Source organism: Misgurnus anguillicaudatus, chromosome 13, assembly GCF_027580225.2.
Source record: "Misgurnus anguillicaudatus chromosome 13, ASM2758022v2, whole genome shotgun sequence".
Taxonomy (NCBI): Eukaryota; Metazoa; Chordata; class Actinopteri; order Cypriniformes; family Cobitidae; genus Misgurnus; species Misgurnus anguillicaudatus.
This window is the reverse complement of record NC_073349.2, coordinates 5341779-5361931: the sequence shown is the minus strand read 5'-3', so window position 1 is coordinate 5361931 and position 20153 is coordinate 5341779. Positions and strand designations below refer to the sequence as shown.

General features: G+C 36.3%; 1 protein-coding gene across 1 annotated transcript; it reads right to left on the bottom strand.

The window, feature by feature from the left end:
* Positions 1-632: 632 nt before the first annotated feature.
* On the bottom strand, positions 633-6500 carry tnnc1a (troponin C type 1a (slow)). Its single transcript, XM_055189420.2, has 6 exons — positions 6398-6500; positions 4042-4072; positions 3587-3733; positions 1532-1646; positions 1087-1223; positions 633-996 (listed from the first exon to the last, which is right to left on the bottom strand). Exons 1-6 carry the CDS (start codon positions 6419-6421, stop codon positions 965-967), a joined length of 486 nt encoding a protein of 161 aa, XP_055045395.1. The 5' UTR covers positions 6422-6500; the 3' UTR covers positions 633-964.
* Positions 6501-20153: the final 13653 nt, after the last annotated feature.

Here is a 20153-nt window from a genome sequence, read left to right as displayed (position 1 = left end):
AATTCCAGGAAAGAAGCATTTGTTTGTGAAAATTGGACAATTATATGGGGATTTTAGAAATGTTGTTATTACAAAGTAAAAGAAAATGAAGAGTATGTGTGGAAACGTCAGTAAACAGTGCAGGGGTAAACGCGTCATCTGTATCAAAACGTTATGATTGGCCTGAAGCTGTCTGCACGGTCTGACGTCGTCCGCTCTAAATGCTGGTAATCTATATTCTTTCTCTATAGGACTGAAGTTTGTTTATGGATAAACAGGAAGATTTATTCACACAAGATTAAGTAATTCTGTATGACTGAGTTTGGTCTTCTGTGAACATATTTATAATTTATAATTTTTATGTTTTACAGAATTAAATCAAACAAGCTTTAAAAGACATGAGGGTAAGTAAATAAAACAGAATTTTCATTTATTATGCAAACTATTTAACTCTTCATTCCTCATGCCTCGGTACTTGTCGTGTTTCTATCCTCTCCCTGAGAGGATGTTTCACATGATGCCCGTGTATTACTGTACCATAGCAGCGAACACAACTTATAACAACCAGAGCTTAAACTCAATTAAATTAGATTTTTTTATAACTTTGGGGAAATAATTTGTCATTGTACAACAAACTGCTGAAAAACATTTTGAGAAGGAACAGAGAGAACGTCAGGCCACACTTTATTTATACTCCAGAAAAAATCATGTTATCATACATTTCAAACCACATCCATGCTGGGTGTCATACTGTATGATTGTGGCACCACATCACATTTATTTCAATTTATCTGGGGTGAAATGTTTTCCATGAATGAGTAAAGAGATTAAAACCACCTTAAGCTAAATCTTAAAGGTAAATAAATTACTTCATGAATCGTATTTACAACAGCTGTGATGGATCCTTGAAAAAGATATTTTGAATCAAGCATGTTTACTATTTAATTGAAAGGTGAAACATCATGAAGACCTTCTTTCACTTCATTTATTCCACTCCTTTCAAGAAGTCCAGGAACTCTGAAAGAGAAGGATGTCATAAATGAAAAACCGCTTGTGATGTGTCAAGAGAAGAACATAAATCAGAAGGTTTCGAGTAAACTCCCCCACCATCATAATCGATTTTTCCATCGTTGTTTTTGTCTCCGTCTCTCATGAGTTCCTCAATGTCATCTTCAGTGATGACTTCACCTGTAGCTTCCAGCATCAGCTTCAGTTCCTCAAGATCAATGTAGCCATCTGTATTCCTGTATTCCCACACAGACATGACCAATCCAGCAGCAGTTTGACATTACAGAATATAGTTTAAAGAAGAACTATGTCAGGGTTTCAGAAATTCACTTAATGCTGAACTACACAAAGATAAATAAATGATGTGCTCATTTAGCACACACTCATTTATTCAAACAAACTTCATATTCATTATCAAAATGAAATGATTATTATAAAGAATATACCTTTACTTTATACAGGTCTACCTTTATAAACATAACATAAATGCCACAAATTCTAAGACCAGATCAGTTGTTTTGGTTCACATTAAAGACAGCCGTACTTATCAAACATTCGGAAGAGCTCCGCCAGCTCTTCTTCTGATTTTCCTTTGCTGTCGTCTTTCATGCATCTCACCATCATGACCAAGAACTCTTCAAAATCCACCGTACCGCTGCCTATATCAATACAAATACAGTTATTTAAACACAGCCTTCATTTATAATCACATATAGTGACCGTACATGTAATCACAATGAACCACGTAGAGTTCATCTACTACACAACAATAAAACACATGGGACCTGTATGTAAATGTGTGTATTAGTGCTTTAGATACAAATCTGTAATGTAGGTATAACTTATGCAAAAACTAGTCAGGATAAAAATGGTGGTCTCAAAATATAATCACATTTATACAGCACCTCAGACAGACAATATGAGATGGACTTAACCCACTCATCACCAGAGGAGTTTTTTTCTTCTTTAAAGGAACAGTATGTAGGATTGTGGCTAAAACTGGTATTGCAATCACAAAACTTGTGGCTAAAACTGGTACTGCAATCACACAACTGGTGGCTAATACACAAAATGACAACATAAACATCAGTTGAGGGCTGCAACTTTTTAAATGACAATATTCTGGCCAGACCACTGTTGTCAGTAATATAAGTATTTGAAATGAAAATGATTTCTTAATGTCTAGTGACATATCAGGGCCATTTTATGATTAATTGATATAAATTTCTTACATACTGTTCCTTTAAAACTATGGGAGAACCGGGGCGAAACTAACGCGGGACGAAAGTAACAAAGCGATTTTCTTAGAGCCCTGATAACATTTACATCCCAGACTATGACAGCATCTTTAGCACGAAACCCTTGACAGAGCTGACAAATATTGTGTTATCTACTCACCGCTTTCCGTGTGTAGATTTGGAAAGGTGTTTTCAACCATGATAAGTAAATTCCAAAAGCGGTAATTTTACTCTTATAACGCATTGTGTTTCTTGTTTCATGTGTTACAATACTGATAAATCTACAGGTTATTTAGTGCTCTAATACAGTGGTTCTCAAACTTTTTCCGCGTGCGGCCCCCCTTGTGTACGGTGCACTCCTTCGCGGCCCCCCCCAAAGAAAATTTATGACAAAAAACTGTTCTAAAATGTAACATTTTAATTAAACAAAACATATTAAGTTATACAAAATAGTGCTGTTGGTTAGTAGCCTTATTTTTTTAGGTTTAATTACACAGATTTCATGATAAATTAATGTATTTTATAAAATGTCATAAAATTGGGGGCCCCCTGGCACCATCTCGCGGCCCCCCTGGGGGCCCCGGACCCCAGTTTGAGAACCACTGCTCTAACACATCCTGAAGTTTCATCTCTCAGAGTTTTTCAAAATAAAATTAAATCGAGTTTAAATGTGAGGAGATCCCGCTGCTAATACTATTGTATATGTTGAAAATGTATATTATTCTAATTGGATTTAATTTAATTTTCTAGTGTTCAAACTGTTGAAAAAATTATTTATTCTTAACAATTTAAGTTTGTACTGTCAGTTGCTTTTAAAACATTTGATAAAACTGAAATTTAAAATGAAAATGTAATTTCATAATTTTTTTACAAAGATAAATTACAAAATATGTTTGCAGTTACATATTAACGAGGTCATTGTCGTGTATATTTAATAAAAACAAGTGTAACACAAAAATCTATCTTGTTTTGTTGTGTTACTTTCGTCCCTGCAGGTGGGGTCAAAAGTAACAATTCTACTTATGTTTAAAGTGAAATTATACTGAAGTCATTTTACATTTTTACTAAATTCCACCTGGTATTTATAGACATTACGGACCACAGCAAAAATATATCTCTGTCTAAAAAATTATCTTTTAAAATTAAGTTTTTCTGAAAAATTGTACTTTTGCCCCTGCACTCCCCTATTAATGAATTTGTGACACAACTTTACTGTCACAGATGTTTTACTTGTACAGCACAACCCTTTTTGTTTTTTTATTTTATTTATATAATCTTAGAGACATTTTTCACGCGCATGCACTAAAAAGATTTGGTACTATATATAAACATTACTGGTTGTAGATTTATCTTGATTTTACCATCCTCATCCACTTCATCAATCATCTCCTGGAGTTCCTCTGGTGTGGGGTTCTGACCCAACATCCTCATCACCTTGCCCAGTTCTTTAGTGCTGATACAGCCGTCCTCAGCATCTTGAACGAAAATATCAAACGCTGCCCGGAACTCTGCCATACAAAACACACAAAACTATAGCACAGAGTGTACATAGTTCACAAAAAAAAAACATTATCATGAAGTGATTGCTTTTTGTAAGAAAAACTTTATTATGTTTGAAATGTATGAAAAAGTATTTTATATTTTAAAAATGTATAAAGTTTAAAATATATTTTCATTACAAAACCCCAATGCTTCACATTTGTATTATGAGGTGAATTTTTCCTTAGAACAATTCTGCTTCCATTCACATCTCACGTGTTAATCATGTCTTTAAAGTATTAATATCAAATAAAATTTTGATTTATGTCCACCATACCATTTTTCTGCTCATCTGTGAGCTGCTCTGCCTGTTGAAGACATACACAGGTCAATAAGCATTTACTGTAGATGTGCTGAGAACACAATCACCATCATTTACTGTACACACATATTACAGTTATTTAATCTAACAAGATCTTTCTAGAAATAGTGAATAAAGCAAAGCATGAAACTTTTTGTAATATTTTTTTCTCTTATCAAACTAAGACTCAATGAAGTGTAAGGCAAGACAAACTAAAACCAAATACAAGAAAAACATTAAGACTATTCTTAAATCTCCTGTTTATGTGAAAAACACACATAAATGGAAAAAAGTTTAATTTAGTTTAGTTATACACTCAAAAAAATTGTTTGTTCATTCAACATAATTGAATTAAGGAAAACTTTTCCACGAAAATTAGTTTAGGCTTGTACAATAAGAATACAATAAGTTAATTTAAACCAATAATCTTTTGTTGCACCAACTTAATAAATATATTTTCATTGGTCAGAAAAATAAACTTAATTCAGTTAATTCTGGTCTGTTCAACAAAGACAAAACAAGTTCATTCAAGCAAAAAAGTCTAGTTAAAACAATTGTCAGTTTCTATATAATACTAATTAGCATAAGCACACGTTAGCATGCTAATGACACATTGGATGAACATGTGAGAAGAGATTGATCTTCAAACAGGCATTAACACAGTTAAAGAAGTATGTACGTCACATCCACAACCTAACCACAAGCACCATTTTTCTGCACGATGGTAACCAAACAATTTGTAAAAATATAACAGAAACTCTTCTAAATCAATAAGATAAACCAACATTAAACACTAGAAAGTCTTTCTTTCCTAAAAATGCATAAAATAACACTTAATTAAAAAAATGACTCTCCAAAGGCAGTTGCATGCAAAGCATGCTGGGAAATACAGATTCACGGCCCACTGGCCCAGTAAGTAACAGCAACAAAAATCATTAATGTGGTCCCAATATAAAATGATTAAGTTCATGTAATTTTTTTAAATTTAAGCAGATTGAACATTATAAAAATAGGTTGAGACAAAAAAAATCAAAAATTGTGTTGTATTAACTTGTTTCAAATAGGTAAATTAGACAAGGTGCAAAAATATTTTTTGAGTGGACACAGCTAAATAAAATATGTTTTCAAATATAATAATCAGTATTTGAATTACGTCAAAGCTCTTAAGTGAAGTTTAATTCACCTTATAACTCTTATAACTCGGACTGGAGCCCTGAGGCACCTTATATGCTGTTTTAATGTTGTCATAATTAAGTTTAAACTTAAATTGTCATAATCATTGATTCTGCCAGTGTCACTCAGTCAATGTCTGTAAGATCCCTCAGAAAAACTGCACATAGTTCTTATTTGGATTTGTTTCTTCTGAAACTTGGAGTATATGGATAATGCCGTTTTTGACAGCTTGATAATATCTAGTTTTATATAAAAAAAAAGTTCATTTTGGGGGCATTATTGGGTCCCTTTGGGATATCCAAGACTCTCCATCTCCCCCAGTTTAAATGATTAATAACAATAATTCTCCAGTGTGGAGAATGGGATAGTGTATGTTTCACTGAGTAATAATGTGTTATTCTCTGTCTCTCACATTCTGAGATCAGGAATTTGGGGTTGAGTGTTTTTATCTAAAGCTCCTGTAGTTCCAGCTGAGTAAAATGTGCCAAAATTAGCTGCAGGAGAGAGGCAGAGCTCCTTGTGTAGTCATGAATGAACCGACTCTTATCAGCTTTGATAACACTCAAGAGTCAAAGTATTTCCAGACATTCAAATCAAACACACTTTTTAAGGCTTGTGGCAAACTATATGGCTACACACTGCTTTATTTCTATGCTAAGTTGAATCATTCAAGTATCCTGAGTTTGAATTTAAATCAAGACCGAGAATAAAGAAAAGACCACCCCCCCAAAAAAAACTTTTCATACCTGTTTATCTTTTTAAACAGTTTTGCAGAACAAGAGTTTATCATTTTGTTTTACAGTTTAAACATTTACCAGGATATGAGACAGTTAACAACTGCGTGTAATTCGCTAAGTACTTTCGATGGTTTAATCAGTTCAGTATTTATCTTTTCATGTTTTCATCTTTCAACTTTATTATATTGTGTTATTATAGTCTCATTAAACTTAATAATCCTGCATTGGTAAATATTATGATACACTATTTTTATTACATAAAATATATGTAATAAATATATGTAAATATATGTAATAGATAAATTATAATAAATTATAATAGATAAAATATTATATAGAGAATTAAAGACTATTCTTTAATAGAATCAAAGGAAAGTCAATGTGAAAGTTGTCAGATAAAGTTAAAATCTTTAAAAACTTACCGCTGCTTTGTAGATATCATTCATTGTGTTGCAGCTGAGTGCAGAGAGTAGTGGAGGTCAAGAGTCAGAGCTGAATTGGGTTTTATAGGACAGACCCCCCCCCCCCCCCCCCCTCTCTCTCTCTCTCTCTCTCTCTCTCTCTATCTATCTCTCTCTCTCTCCTCTCTCTCTCTCTCTTTCTGGGTCTTCACATTGCAAAAGCATAAAAACATTAAATATACAATTTATTTTATTGGCCTACATATGCATGTTTAAAACTAAACTAGTATGTCTATAAGTATGTAGTACAAGAATATTAAAGAGCCCATATTATCCTCGAGTTTACATTTCCTTTGATGTGTAAATGTGTATTAGTACATGTTAACAATATGCAAAAAGTATAAACCCCAAAGTAAACAATGATGCAGGTTATCGTCTCCAACGTAAATCTCTTTTCTTGGACTACAACAAACACACGAATTGTAGGCAACAGTTTGCTTCCTAGGATTGGTGATGTAGACAAGAACGACATTATCATATTTCCTCCCGCTTTGACTCACAGTCTGTTAGTTAACTCCTGTTAGCATTGCATTGTGACCAAATCTTTCAAACATGGTAAGGAGCGTCACATTTCCAGCTGATGTCAGAGGTATTTAGGCTAATCACATGTACAGATAAGCTGGCCAATCAGGGACACAGCGCTTTTCAGATAGATGCAAAATCAGAGCATTTGAGGAAAGCAGAGATATCTGGAGCAACAAAAATGTACTGTATGTGGAAAATAATGTGTTTTTTAAACCATAAACCATGCGAACACAATGTATTATACCAAATACACAAAATAACGCTGTTTTAAGCAATGAAATAGGTGCACTTTAAGCTGAAGGCACCAGCACAGGGGCCTGTTTCAATAAGGAGGTTCAACCAACACGGAGTAAACTGACTCTGAGTTAAGCACGCGCACATCCACTATGAAAAGCCATCATAAATGAAGCTTCAATATTACGATTCACCAAGGCAACAACACATAAAAAAGAGGTCCGGATACTTTTTACTAGTAGAACTGGAAGTGTTGCTCTGCTGCTAGTGTGCAGCAACCACACTTGTTATATATAATAGATATAATTACATTTTAAAGAAAAGAGTTGTTCTAAGTAATTGCTGCTTGAGTCAATACGTACGTTTAATTTTTGATCCTTGAAAAATATCAGAGGTAAATAAATCGAGTACTTACTTAACCTTTAATTTTTATGCAGATGCAATCCCATGGACAAAAAGAACATGACAGCAGCTAAATAGGAAATTGGTCATAAGACTTGGGCATAAAAGACTACCTGACTTTACAAAAGTTTATTAAAACCAAAGTACATCAAGTTCACCTTCATAAGAAAAGTTAAGACTGTTGGAATTGGTTGGACAGAACCTAGGCGCAGACAACAGAAACACTTTTATTAAACAAAAACTGGAAAACAAAAAAACCCATGAGGGGGCAGACAACAAGAACTTTGCAAACAATACACAAGACAGACTAAACCAACAATAAACTTGACATTAAACTTTAAAACAAGACTTGACATTTACTTCAAGAGGGGAACGTGTGACAGTGAGTAAACAATAATCAGGTGGTTAACAAGTAGACGAGGGGGCGGAGTCAGGAGACGAGACAGAGAACAGCACATGGGCAAAGTCAAACAAACAACAATGAACTTCACTTTAAAAAAATTCCATAGAAATTGCAGCTGAGTTGCCGGTAACTTACCGTAGATTTAAATGTATGTTTTTTACTGGCAACATTTAGTTCAAAGTTAAATGAACATTAAACATTTACAAGTCTTTGTCTTTACAGAGTAAAACTAAAAAAACAGCATCAAGCAAAACATTCTGGGACTCAAAATCTGAAGCAAAAAAACAGAAAAAGGTTGATGATGATTTCTGTATGATTATTGTATAGTTTTATTCTGTAAAGATAAAGACTTGTTAATATTTAAAATGTATTTAACTTTGAACAAACTCTTGCCAGTAAATAACATAAATTACCGGCAACCCAGCTGCAATAACATTGTAATTTCTACGGAATTTTTTTACAGTGTTGTGCTCCACATAACATACATGGGACTGTCATGATCCTGACACAAAACGATGACCATAAAGCCAGGATCATGACAGTACCCCCTCCCAAATGAACACCTCTAGGTGTCCCTCAGGGGAGTAAAGATAGATGAGACATGACAGACTGACACAGTGACAAGGACCAAATATACATAGCACAACATAACAGGGGTAGACATGAATACATAACAAGGGGGTTGAGATGACATAGTAAAAACAACATCCATTGAAAGGGGGGTGGGGAACAAAAGAAGTTCATGGGGGGGAGGTCCAGGCATGGTGAAACTGGGCGGATAAGAAGTCTTTGATTGGGGAGCTGCCGGACCAGGACGGGAGCAGGGAGTCCAGGCAGGATTTACAGGGGGTTTGGGAGAGGCAGGCTTGGCTGGGGGAAAATGAAGAGGGGCAGTTCCAGGGGTGACCAACTGAAGCAGGGCTGAGACAGGAGTGACATGAGAAACACAAGGGGGTAAGGATGGGTTACAGGGCATGAAAGGGGCAGGAAAAGGAGCAGACATAGGCAAACTAGGGCTAAGAGGGTAGGGGAGAGAGTCCAGGGAAGACATGGATACTGAGGCAAGGGTCCCGGCAGATGAGGAGGAGGATGATGATGGGACAGGGGGCACTGCAGCTGGCTGTGGAGCCGAGACAGGAGGGGGCTGCAGCTGGCTGTGGAGCCGAGACGGGGTGCTGCAGTTGGCTGTGGAGATGAGATGGGGGGAGCTGGCTGTGTAGACGAGACAGGGGGTGCGGTAGCTGGCTGTGGAGACGAGACGGGGGAGCTGGCTGTGTAGACGAGACAGGGGGCGCTGTAGCTGGCTGTGGAGCCGAGACAGGCGGCGCTGCAGCTGGCTCTGGAGCCGAGACAGGGGGCGCTGCAGCTGGCTCTGAAGCCGAGACAGAGGGCGCTACAGCTGGCTGTAGAGACAAGACAGGAAGCTGCAGCTGGCTCTGGAGCCGAGACAGGGGGTGCTGCAGCTGGCTGTGGAGCCGAGACAGGGGGCTCTGTAGCTGGCTGTGGAGCCGAGACAGGGGGCGCTGCAGCTGGCTGTGGAGGGGGCTCGGTAGCTGGCTGTGGAGCCGAGACAGGGGGCGCTGCAGCTGGCTGTGGAGACGAGACAGGGGGCGCTGTAGCTGGCTGTGGAGCCGAGACAGGGGGCGCTGTAGCTGACTGTGCCGCTGGCATGGCTGGCTCCGAGGAGAAGCTGTCCGACCCGTATCCCACAATGTCCTTCTGCCACGCTTCCCACCAAGGCTAACTGGGACGACAGGACCTTCAGAAGTCGAGGTGTGCGGAGTCAAGGATGCAACGGCCAGGATGCGATCCTCTGGAATTGAGGACATTGGGGCTGGAGTTGCGGCATTGGCTTAGGCCTTGGGCTCAGGCCAGTTCATAAAGTACTGGACCATGTCCACAAAGCTTAAGGGCCTCAGAAGCTCCACCTCCCTGGAATTCGCAGGAAATCTACTCCAGTTTGTGTGCGTGTGTGTGGACACTTAAGTAAGTGTAACCACATCACATTACATAATATCAACTTGCATACTAAAACACTACAAAACTAATATTTGAATAACTGTACTAAAATTTTGTGTATTTCCCCAAGGTTAAGGGCAAAGTTTCAATATGACATGATGGTATGACTGAAACAGTCGAACACCTGATATTTTCCACCAAATCACCCTGCTGAAAAAAAACAATAAAACCATTACAGAAAATTCTAATGGTTTCCATTAAAATACCAATAGGAACCATTAGCTTTTACCATTAAAACCACTACACTGTAGTGTGTTTTGGGCCATATTCCATTAGAACCAATCAAATTCCCAATAAAACCAGTAGAATTTCTGTGATGGTGTCTATTTGTTTTTTAGCAGGGCAGTCTTATGTTCTATAATGGTTAGGATGTTTGGGCATCACAGACATAGTCAAACATGTACACAAAAAAATGGTTTGCGGTAGGATTTTTTTGTACAAAATGACCAATTAAGTGCAATACAAACAAAATCCAATAGATGGCGCGATTCAGCTCGCTACTGCCTTGAAAATATTACAGTTTTTCTGAATTGCTAAAACACAATTTTGAAACCATCACTCATTTTCTCAAAACCTTAAACACAAATCCAAATTGTCCAAACTAAATACACAGACAGAACCCCTGACTCTTCTAGCAAAATCAAACAATTCCTTCAAAACCAAACTAACTCACGTTTTCAAATCATGCACACATAAGTCTACAATATAAAACACTACAGAGCATCCATTAGACACAACCTTAAAAAATGGAAAACACAACATCAAGGACATCTGCTTACAGAAAAATACATGTTTATTGTATATAATAACACATTTGACAAACACTGTTAAAAATCTCTATTACTGTAATCACAAGTTTATTTCAGTGAAAATAGTAGATACTTTAAGCAGCGCTTGTATTTTGTAAAAAGTCAGCAATCCAACTGCAAAATTAAGCCAATTGCATCGTCTCTGGTGTCCTGCTCTTCCTCATGATCTTCATCTGCCTCTCACACTATTTCCAATTGGTAAAAAATACCATTAGAAAAAAAGTGTTGTAGTTGTGTTCTCCTTTTGCCTGCCTGTGTTTAGCATTTTAAAACAAGTGCATTGCAGTGTAAAATGTGTCTTAGTAAGAAGTTTGTGTTTAGAGTTTTGCAAAAAGAGTGAATTATTTGACAAATGGGCTTAGGCCACTATGAATTTGGTTCAGAGAAGGGGTTTAGTGTTCAGAAAAACTAATGAAAAATTAGTGTGTTTAACAAAGAATGGACATTAAAATACTTAATCAATATCAGACAAAAGGCTGTTTGTCTGATTTGCCAAGAAAGTATTGCCATTTTGCATACATACCTGTACACCCCATAAGTACACTGTAAAAAAGCAGTGCCTTTGAAGTAAAAACAACTTTGCTAGTCAATTCGACCTAATATTTTAAGTTTTGACCTGTGATAAGTTGACATTACTTATAAAAACAAGTTGAAGTTGTTTAACAAAACAATTGAACAATTTTATTGATTTGACAAAAATGCTGCATTTTTTACAGTGTAAAATAAGAAACAAATATTGATTTGGAATATTTTATTTGCTCATTTTTAACAAATGCAGACCTTCCATGAGGAAAACCCACTTACTTTCATTTAGTTTTAAGATAAGACGAGATGTTCAGATGTCATGAAGACTATTTGGTTTAATCATTTGTAAATATAATATCATATATGTTATTAAAATACATATTATATTTCATCTTTGTGTAATATTAAACTGTACCTGTCAAAATGATTTGCAGCATACGGGTTACCATGTGTTAATTGTTTTAAGTGGTTGTTATCTTGGAATAACATACCTCGGAATGTCGCGACTGGCCAATCAGAATCAACTATTTTAGAGAGCTGTGTAATAAGTGAGCTTTAATATGAACCCCGGGTATTTATCACAGGCAATTAATTGACTAGAGGTTTGGTAGTCAATAAATGAGTATATATATTTAATTAGATTATAATCTATTCTAAAGTTTGCAGTAATACTACTGCTTTATATTTTATTTATATATTCTATATATTTAATATTTTAAATTATATATATTTAATATTTAATATATACCAATTTGTCTGTTTTCAGATGGCAAAATAATAATTATATCTTTCAAGAAGAACTGCAAAAGTGCTGTATGATAATGCTATTGATTAGCTCTTCATCCATGTGAAGAATATGGCAGTACAACCGGGTAGTAGACAGAACATTGCAGGATTCTGTGCTAAGCATTTATTTGAAACATTTACACCTCCATTCAAAATGAATCTTGACTATACAAAGTTAATATAATACTGTATACAGTATGGTACAGCATATACAATACAGCGGTCTGTTAACTGCAGGGGGCAGTAGATTCAACTAGTTCTTTATTTCCTGTAAGAAATAACAAATTTATCTGGCGTGCAGAAGATACGCAGCAGAAAGTCTAAAGACATGAAAGCGCTTTCAGTGGAGCATTGTATATTTCTCTTTACAATGATGTTTAACAGAAGCAGTTGTCTTCCTTTCACAAGCACATCTTATGAAATGTCATTCAGAGCACGTCATTTTCAAGAGGTTGCCATAGAAACACACTCCTTCATGTAGTAGCAGAGCACAGATAAACACTGCAATTTCCTCTCACATTTTGTCCTCAAATGAAAGGAAAAAAGAAGGCAACACACACACATTTTGCCCTCTATGCACGCTATCTTTTATGTTTTGCCATAAAATAACATGAACCATTTTTAGAGAGTATGAAAACTAAATCAAAATGACGGGCAAATCTTACATCATGTCATCTTTCTTGACGTTTCCTATGACCCATATGTGTAGCATTCATTCAAATTCATTATTCCTCCTTCAAATGCAAATATGTCATATGAAAGCTTCATCAGAATTTAATCCATCCAGGGTCCTGTCCTTTCACTTTCACTCAAAATTATTCATCAACAATTTATTTATTTATTTAACAATTTATATTTTTTCCTGAAATAATGTTTATCTTCATCACTCAAAATTTAAAGGGATATTAGCTGTGGATTTACCAGTGGGAACTTTTTACTAGCGTGTTTTAACCAAGACGTTTTAACCAAAAAGCTTTATTTTGTTATCAAAATTCCAGAACCTTAACTACTGTAGCACAAAAGAAGATTACAACTAAAAGTTGTCAGGGTTTTAGTTGTCAAAACTGAGTAAAATGTTTAGAGGACTTCAGTACCCATCCTAGCAACCCGGGTGTGATCTTTGCACACTTTTCCTGCAGTCTTCCACAGTTCAGTATTACTCATGTCTTTTCCAAAAGAATTCGAAAAGAACTGTGATGGCAGCAGAAATGTGAGTCTCTAAAATAAGAAATCATATCTGTATATGTTCATACTGTAAATGTTAAGCAATTGCATATATTTGCTAAAAATTCCATGTGAAACTTACTAAAAATTTATGTAAGTTAATCCAGCCTTTATTTTTTCAGTGTAGGTGGTTTATGGGAACTTTGAATGTTATGTTATATTCTGTACATGCACACTTTGGCTAATTATTTGTTATGTATACCTGCATGCAAATGTCTGTGCCCAAAGATCAATAAGATTGCAGATGGCAGTTACTATCACTGTATTAATTGTATTATTTAATTTATTAATTCAGTGTAGCGTCAAATCTCCTCTCTAGTTATCATGTAACACTTAAACTGCTAGTTAGTTTTCCTACATAATTAATAAGAATTAATTAATATTAGAAATATTAAATAGTCTATAAATTAGACACAATATGCACAACATATGTATAATAACTTTTATTAGTAAGGCATTAAACAGCAAATATATATATATATATATATATATATATATATATATATATATATATATATATATATATATATATATATATTTCAAAATATACAAAAAATATATGTGCTGAAATATATTTTGAAATATGCTTACAAAAATGTTGGCAATTTTTGTATATTTTACAAAAATATTTTAAAAAACTTTGTATGTTACAAACCTGTAAACAACAGGTTTGAAAAGGTTAAAGCAACACTATGTAGTTTCCATGTAAAAATGACTTACAGCTCCCCCATGTGGTTGAAAAGTGCAACAGTGCCTGGTATCAGTCACTCTTCTGCAGGCAGGGGGAGGGGAGGGGCTGTGTGCTCTACCCTTCACCACCACTTTCAGAGTGTGCTTGTAGCAGCTAGGAGGCTGCTCAGGTTGCAGCAACAGTACAATTTGTCCAGTTAAAAGTTGTTCTATCACTGAAATAATTTTAGAGACATTATTTAAAGGTAAAAAAACTACATAGTGTTGCTTTAAAATTAAATATATTTTCAACTGCAAATATGTACTTTTTATATTATATTTTATACATACACTGTCAAAAATAAAAGTACCAAGCTGTCACTGGGGCAGTACCCTTTAAAAAAGGTCCTAATACGTACCATGTAGGTACAAATATGTATCCGTGAACTGCCAAGTACATTTGAAGTACTAATATGCACTCTTTGGGTACAAAGGTTGAAAGGGTACTGTCCCAGTGACAACTTTTGTAACTTTATTTTATACATTTGATAATTTTACTTCATACATTTTAAACAAACTTTTATATTTTGGCCAGTAAAAATATTTTTTTGCCATATTGGTTGTAACATTAGAAATGTATTTGTTGCATACATTTGGAAATATATGTTAAAGGTCACGTTCTTCCTGATCCCATTTTTCAAACTTAAGTTAGTGTGTAATGTTGCTGTTAGAGCATAAATAATACCTGCAAAATGATAAAGTTCAAAGTTCACTGGCAGGCAATAAATTTTCTTTAACAGAATTCCCCTTTCAAAGCCTTCAGTGAACGGTTGGTTTGGACTACAGCCCTCTACTTCCCGATTGAATGACGTCAATAATATAAGAGTTTTTGACTAAACTCCGTCCACAGGAATACGTCAGTCGCCAGCTAAGCTCAAACGGCTCTGCTAAGCCAACAAACACACCATGTTTTCCCTATTTAAAGACTGTTATGAGTAGTTACACGAGTAAGTATGGTGGCACATAATAAAATGTTGCGATTGTTTAGGCGGATCAAAATTGAGAACTATATTGTATGGCGGAAGAGCACTTAGTTTTGCAGCACTTCGACCTCGGGTACAAGTAACAACATCACTCCTGCTCCTTCCTCACTCAAACTTCCGTCAATAGGTGTGTAAGCATACTTTTACTATTTAGTTAAACTGGTATCAGCATTCATGTGCAGCCCTCCTCATGTGAAGACATCAGCCCTCTTGTAGTACTCGGGGACTTTAACATCCACCTGGAGAAACCCTGCGTTGCAAACTTCCACACACTCACCTCCTCATTCGACCTAACTTGCCTCACCACTGCTGCCAATCACATATCGGGAAACCAGCTTCATCTCATCTACACTCGCAACTGCACTACGGACAACATTAAGGAATTCCTCTTTATCTATCTGACCATTTTTTTCATAACTTTCAACATGCACCCCCCTACATTTCACACACCCACGCTGCCTTCAGTTCATATCAGGCGCAACTTTCGCTTACGCTGCCACTGACACCTTGTTTAGATGCTCTGTCCTCCAGACCAGCTTGTGCTTCTTCCTCTTGCTCCTGGCTGTCTGGTATTATATGTGAGCAACAGACTATTCTCAGGGCTGTAGTAAGGAAATGTCACAAGACTAACAACCCTGCCGACCTCTGCCACTACCAGTCACTTCTGTCCTCTCTTTCAGCTAGTGTCACTACAGCTGAAACATCCTACTTTACCACCAAGGTAAGAAACGCACCCAAAGCAAAGCAGCTGTTCAAAACTCTACCCTCCACCCACTTCCTCGCTGTCAGTGGATAACTTTGCAAACTTTTTCACCAACAAAACATCCACCAGCAATCAATTTTCCACACCACAAACCCCAGAACAAACTAAACCCAGATCTGACATCCATTATTCGTTACTAAACTTCTTTTGACCCACGCCACCACCTGGCCCCTCAACCCAATCCCCTCCCATTTCTTACAGGCCATTTCATACACACTCACACCGACACGCAAACATATCATCAATACCTCCCTTCTCACCGGAACCTTTCCATCCAGTTTTAAGCAGACCCTGGTCACTCCATTGCTTTTAAAAGCCACGCTGGACCCCTTTCTTAAGCCCTTTTTACACAGACATTCCGGAAAATACACAGAAAATGCATCCTGGAATTTTCCAGGATTATTAGATTTTTTGTTCATTCACACTGCCATGTTAAAATAGCAGGCTTTTAATTGCTGTAAATGTATTGATATTCTACATAATCACTGTAATCTCATAGAATAATTAGCAAATATGCAAGAAAAGGTTTGTACTCTAAAAATACAAACAAGAGATAAAGAATTTAAAAACGTGCGGAGAGCCGAAGCGTTTTAGCACTCGGACAGCGCCATGGGTGTTTTAAAAAGCATTACTTAAGATTCTCATTTCACCATATCCACAGGTACAAAGTCATCATATACAATAAATTCGTAAGGTAGCATTTAAAAACAGATGCATTTGTTTAAAGCAAAGCATTTATTTACTTACCAGACTACAGGTGAAGCAGTTCTTTACGCCTTCTAACGTCTCATAATCGGTCCTCATTTATGTCCAAGAGACTCAATAATAGTCTTTTACATTTCAGCGCCCATGGAATAAATAACGTAAATAACGTAAATAACGCTAAACGTGAAAATGATAATTGCACTGGGTTGAAACTAGCAAAAGACACTTGCGTCACGCATTGCGCCGGGTGTATGATAGAGCCCGAAGAGTTCAAGGTGTTGCCCTGGCCTCCAAATTCCCCAGATCCAATCCAATTGAGCATCTCTGGGATATGTTGGACCAACAAGTTCGATCTATAGTTTGTTCCATCTCACTGACTTAAGGTATCTGCTCTAAATTTTTTGGCTGTCCCAGATGAAAGATGATTATCGTGAAACAAACTCATTCATTCATCTGCTTCATGTGATGTTAAACATGTAAAGTGATGCACGGGCTCTGTTCATCTGTTCTTTTCACAAATAAATAAACATTTTAATTTCTATGCTCGTCTTGTAAGTTCATGATTAGAAATGAACATGTGAACGAAAATAATTATTATCATTAAAACATGAAATGACGGCTAATAAGTTGATTATGACAGAATTTTTACAACACTGTTCATCAGAAAATCACAGAGATTGAACAAGTCTTAACGCAACCTCTGTTGTTTGTGTGTGTGCGCGTGTGTTTCAATGATTACTGAAAATAAACCCACATTATAATCAAATTTACATATTCATAGTAAATCTATTTCATGCTTTAACAGTTGACTTCAACTGTAACATTTTCAGCATTTTAGCTAAGCAGTAATAATATTCATCACCTGATAAATGGCTATTTACAGTCTTGCATTACTACAGTAAAAGTTTAATTTTGAGTTTCTTTGCGAAATTTTTTTGCAGAAATTGTACAGTCTGTGGCAGGCTTCAGGCAGGTTGTCATAAAGTTTTTGGCTCATGTACTGTACCTGCTCACAAAATGTTTTTATTGCTTGGAAGAAAGCAGCTTGTCTTGACTTTTTTTTTCCGGGTTATCATGACAATCCAGAATAATTTCATTTCGTCTTATAAGACACTTCTTCACTCCAGCATGCTACATTATATCCTTGTCTTCCAAATGTCTAATCAGCACTATAATGACAGCAGTGCTGTTGTGTTACAATCCATCATGAAATTGTAAGCTTAACTCATTCTGAACTCACTCTGACCTTCTAGTTGACTGGTGGCCACATTTGCTTTCATTCAACATCTAGGAGTATGACCTCAAGTGACTTTGAATATATTAATGGTCCTTGTTTGTCCTTTTTGGTCCCTATTCATTTTCATTGTATGAGGACAGAAGATCTGCATTCAGTTCCACTAAAGAAAATCAAACATGCATAAGTACATGATGAAATAATTAAGAATTTTCCTGCCCAAAGGGAAGTTTCACATCTGGAATTAGATTGACCTTCACAGGCCATTTAGACACAAGCTGGATATGTTGCTTGTTTCCGGCAGGAAAGAATGCAGCACAGATTTGCGCCTCAGGCACCGGCGTGCACAACGATCAATGCATTCACTATAAAACCGCTGATAGGCGTCTGGCAGAATTCCAAGCTTATATTGTAGAAGAATTCCTAATTAAGTGTCACGTAATGTTAAGCGCCTTTGGTCTTTCTGTGGGTGCAGATTTCACTCATTGGCCTAATTCAGATGCAAGGCATGCTCATGGCCAGTCGATGAAAGCTTTGGGGTGAAAGCAACATGCACAGAGGGAGGAATGTTTTTTATTATTAAGGATGTCTGTGCCATGTTATAACCATTTAGATTGATTTGTCTGCTGGCGTTGGTCAGTGTTGTAATATCATGTCACGCTGTATTTCACTGCACTTACGATAAAACACAGAAGCACAACTTTCATATTTGTGCTCCAGCACGAATATCATGTCTTTTACACTCCAGAGGAAGATCTTTTTTTGGGGGGGGAGGCGGTGTGCTGGATTGGAGCTGACGTCATCAGCACATGTAAATGTGCCTTATGTAAACAGTAAAAAAACAAGACAAGACTGAATGTAGGGCTTAGCTCAGAAAAACTCTGAGGACTGCATGGATAGACCGAAGCAATATCCTGCTGCTTGAAGCAGTTTAAACCTTTAAAACTATAAAGAGCATTTTTATAGTCTTAGTGTTGAAATTAAAATGTGTCTGTGTGTTGGCTAAACAAAATAATGATTTCTTCTTTTATTAGTTTGGTTGTTGTTTGTTAGGACTTCTTGATCAAATAATTCAGCCTCAATATGCCATACTATCAAACTGATGGATTTATTATGCAATCGTACAGAAGAGAGATGAGTTTGCTGCAGTTTTCTGTATCTCAGCACATGTGGCATGTTGGATTCAGCAACGGCACAAGTCAGTTTCCATAGTGATTGTGGTGAATGCAGGAGATCAGTGGCACAGTATAGTAAGAGGAGACTGCAGACCTACCGTACAATTTAGCATGTGCCCCGTGTTACTATGACTGCGTTCGGCGTGCTCCTGGTATGGCGGTAGATCTCTAAAACAGAAATTTACTTTCCAGATTGCACATGCATGATTAAAAACGGATCTATATCATTGATTTAGTCAAAGAGGCCAGATCCCTTTTATCATAAATGTCTACAAGGAGAAGGCAACAAAAATAAATGATATTTTAATTTTAACTCTGAATAATATGTTCAGGCATACAATTTTGATACAGGCAAAATGACAATGGTTAAAAAAAAGCTTTTATGGTAATGGAAGAAAAAACTTAAATATATAAATTGGAGTAAAACCCCAGCAGAAATACTAATATGAACAGGGAGGCTGAGACCATTTTGCTGTTGCCTAGCAACACTTGAACAAAATTTTAAAACGATTTAGATGCCCCATACTGCTTTGAGGGATGTATGCTTTTTATACAGCACACCTAAATGGGCTCGAGTGTTCATGTGGAACGCAGCTATATCACAATTGTTCACAGCAAACTGACAATAATTTCAAATGTTCAAGATTTGACAAGCAGGTCAGGCATTCTCGTATAAGAACGTTGGAAAGATCAATTAGTATTACATATTACATTAGAACAAAAATCAAGGCCAAGTTATTATGGGATAGATGAGACACATTCGCAGATGCATTTAGAAATGATTCAAACTGGAAAAAAAACCACATGCTTCATAATTTCTACGTCATAATAGCTCAAATAACAGACCTTTCAACTATATGGAAAGATGTCATTTTCAGGAAAAATAAATGTGCTTCATAAACTGTGAACATCTAAATACATTTTTTTGTTACCAATGAACATAAAAGTTAAGTATAAAACAGATCTCTCAAAGATAAACAGAATCAAATTACTAGCATGTGTTTAATTTAATATCTTTCTGAATGAGTCTGTCCAGCCGTAGCCTGTGTGTCACCAGCAGCTCAAAATCACTCATGTGTCCACAGCAGGTGCAGAAATATGTCCTGTTTTCACAGCCTGTAACCAAATTGAGATGCAGCCAGATGGACTGTAAATGCTACATTTCGTGTTGTGTCATTAGTAGGTTAGTTCACTCCTCATT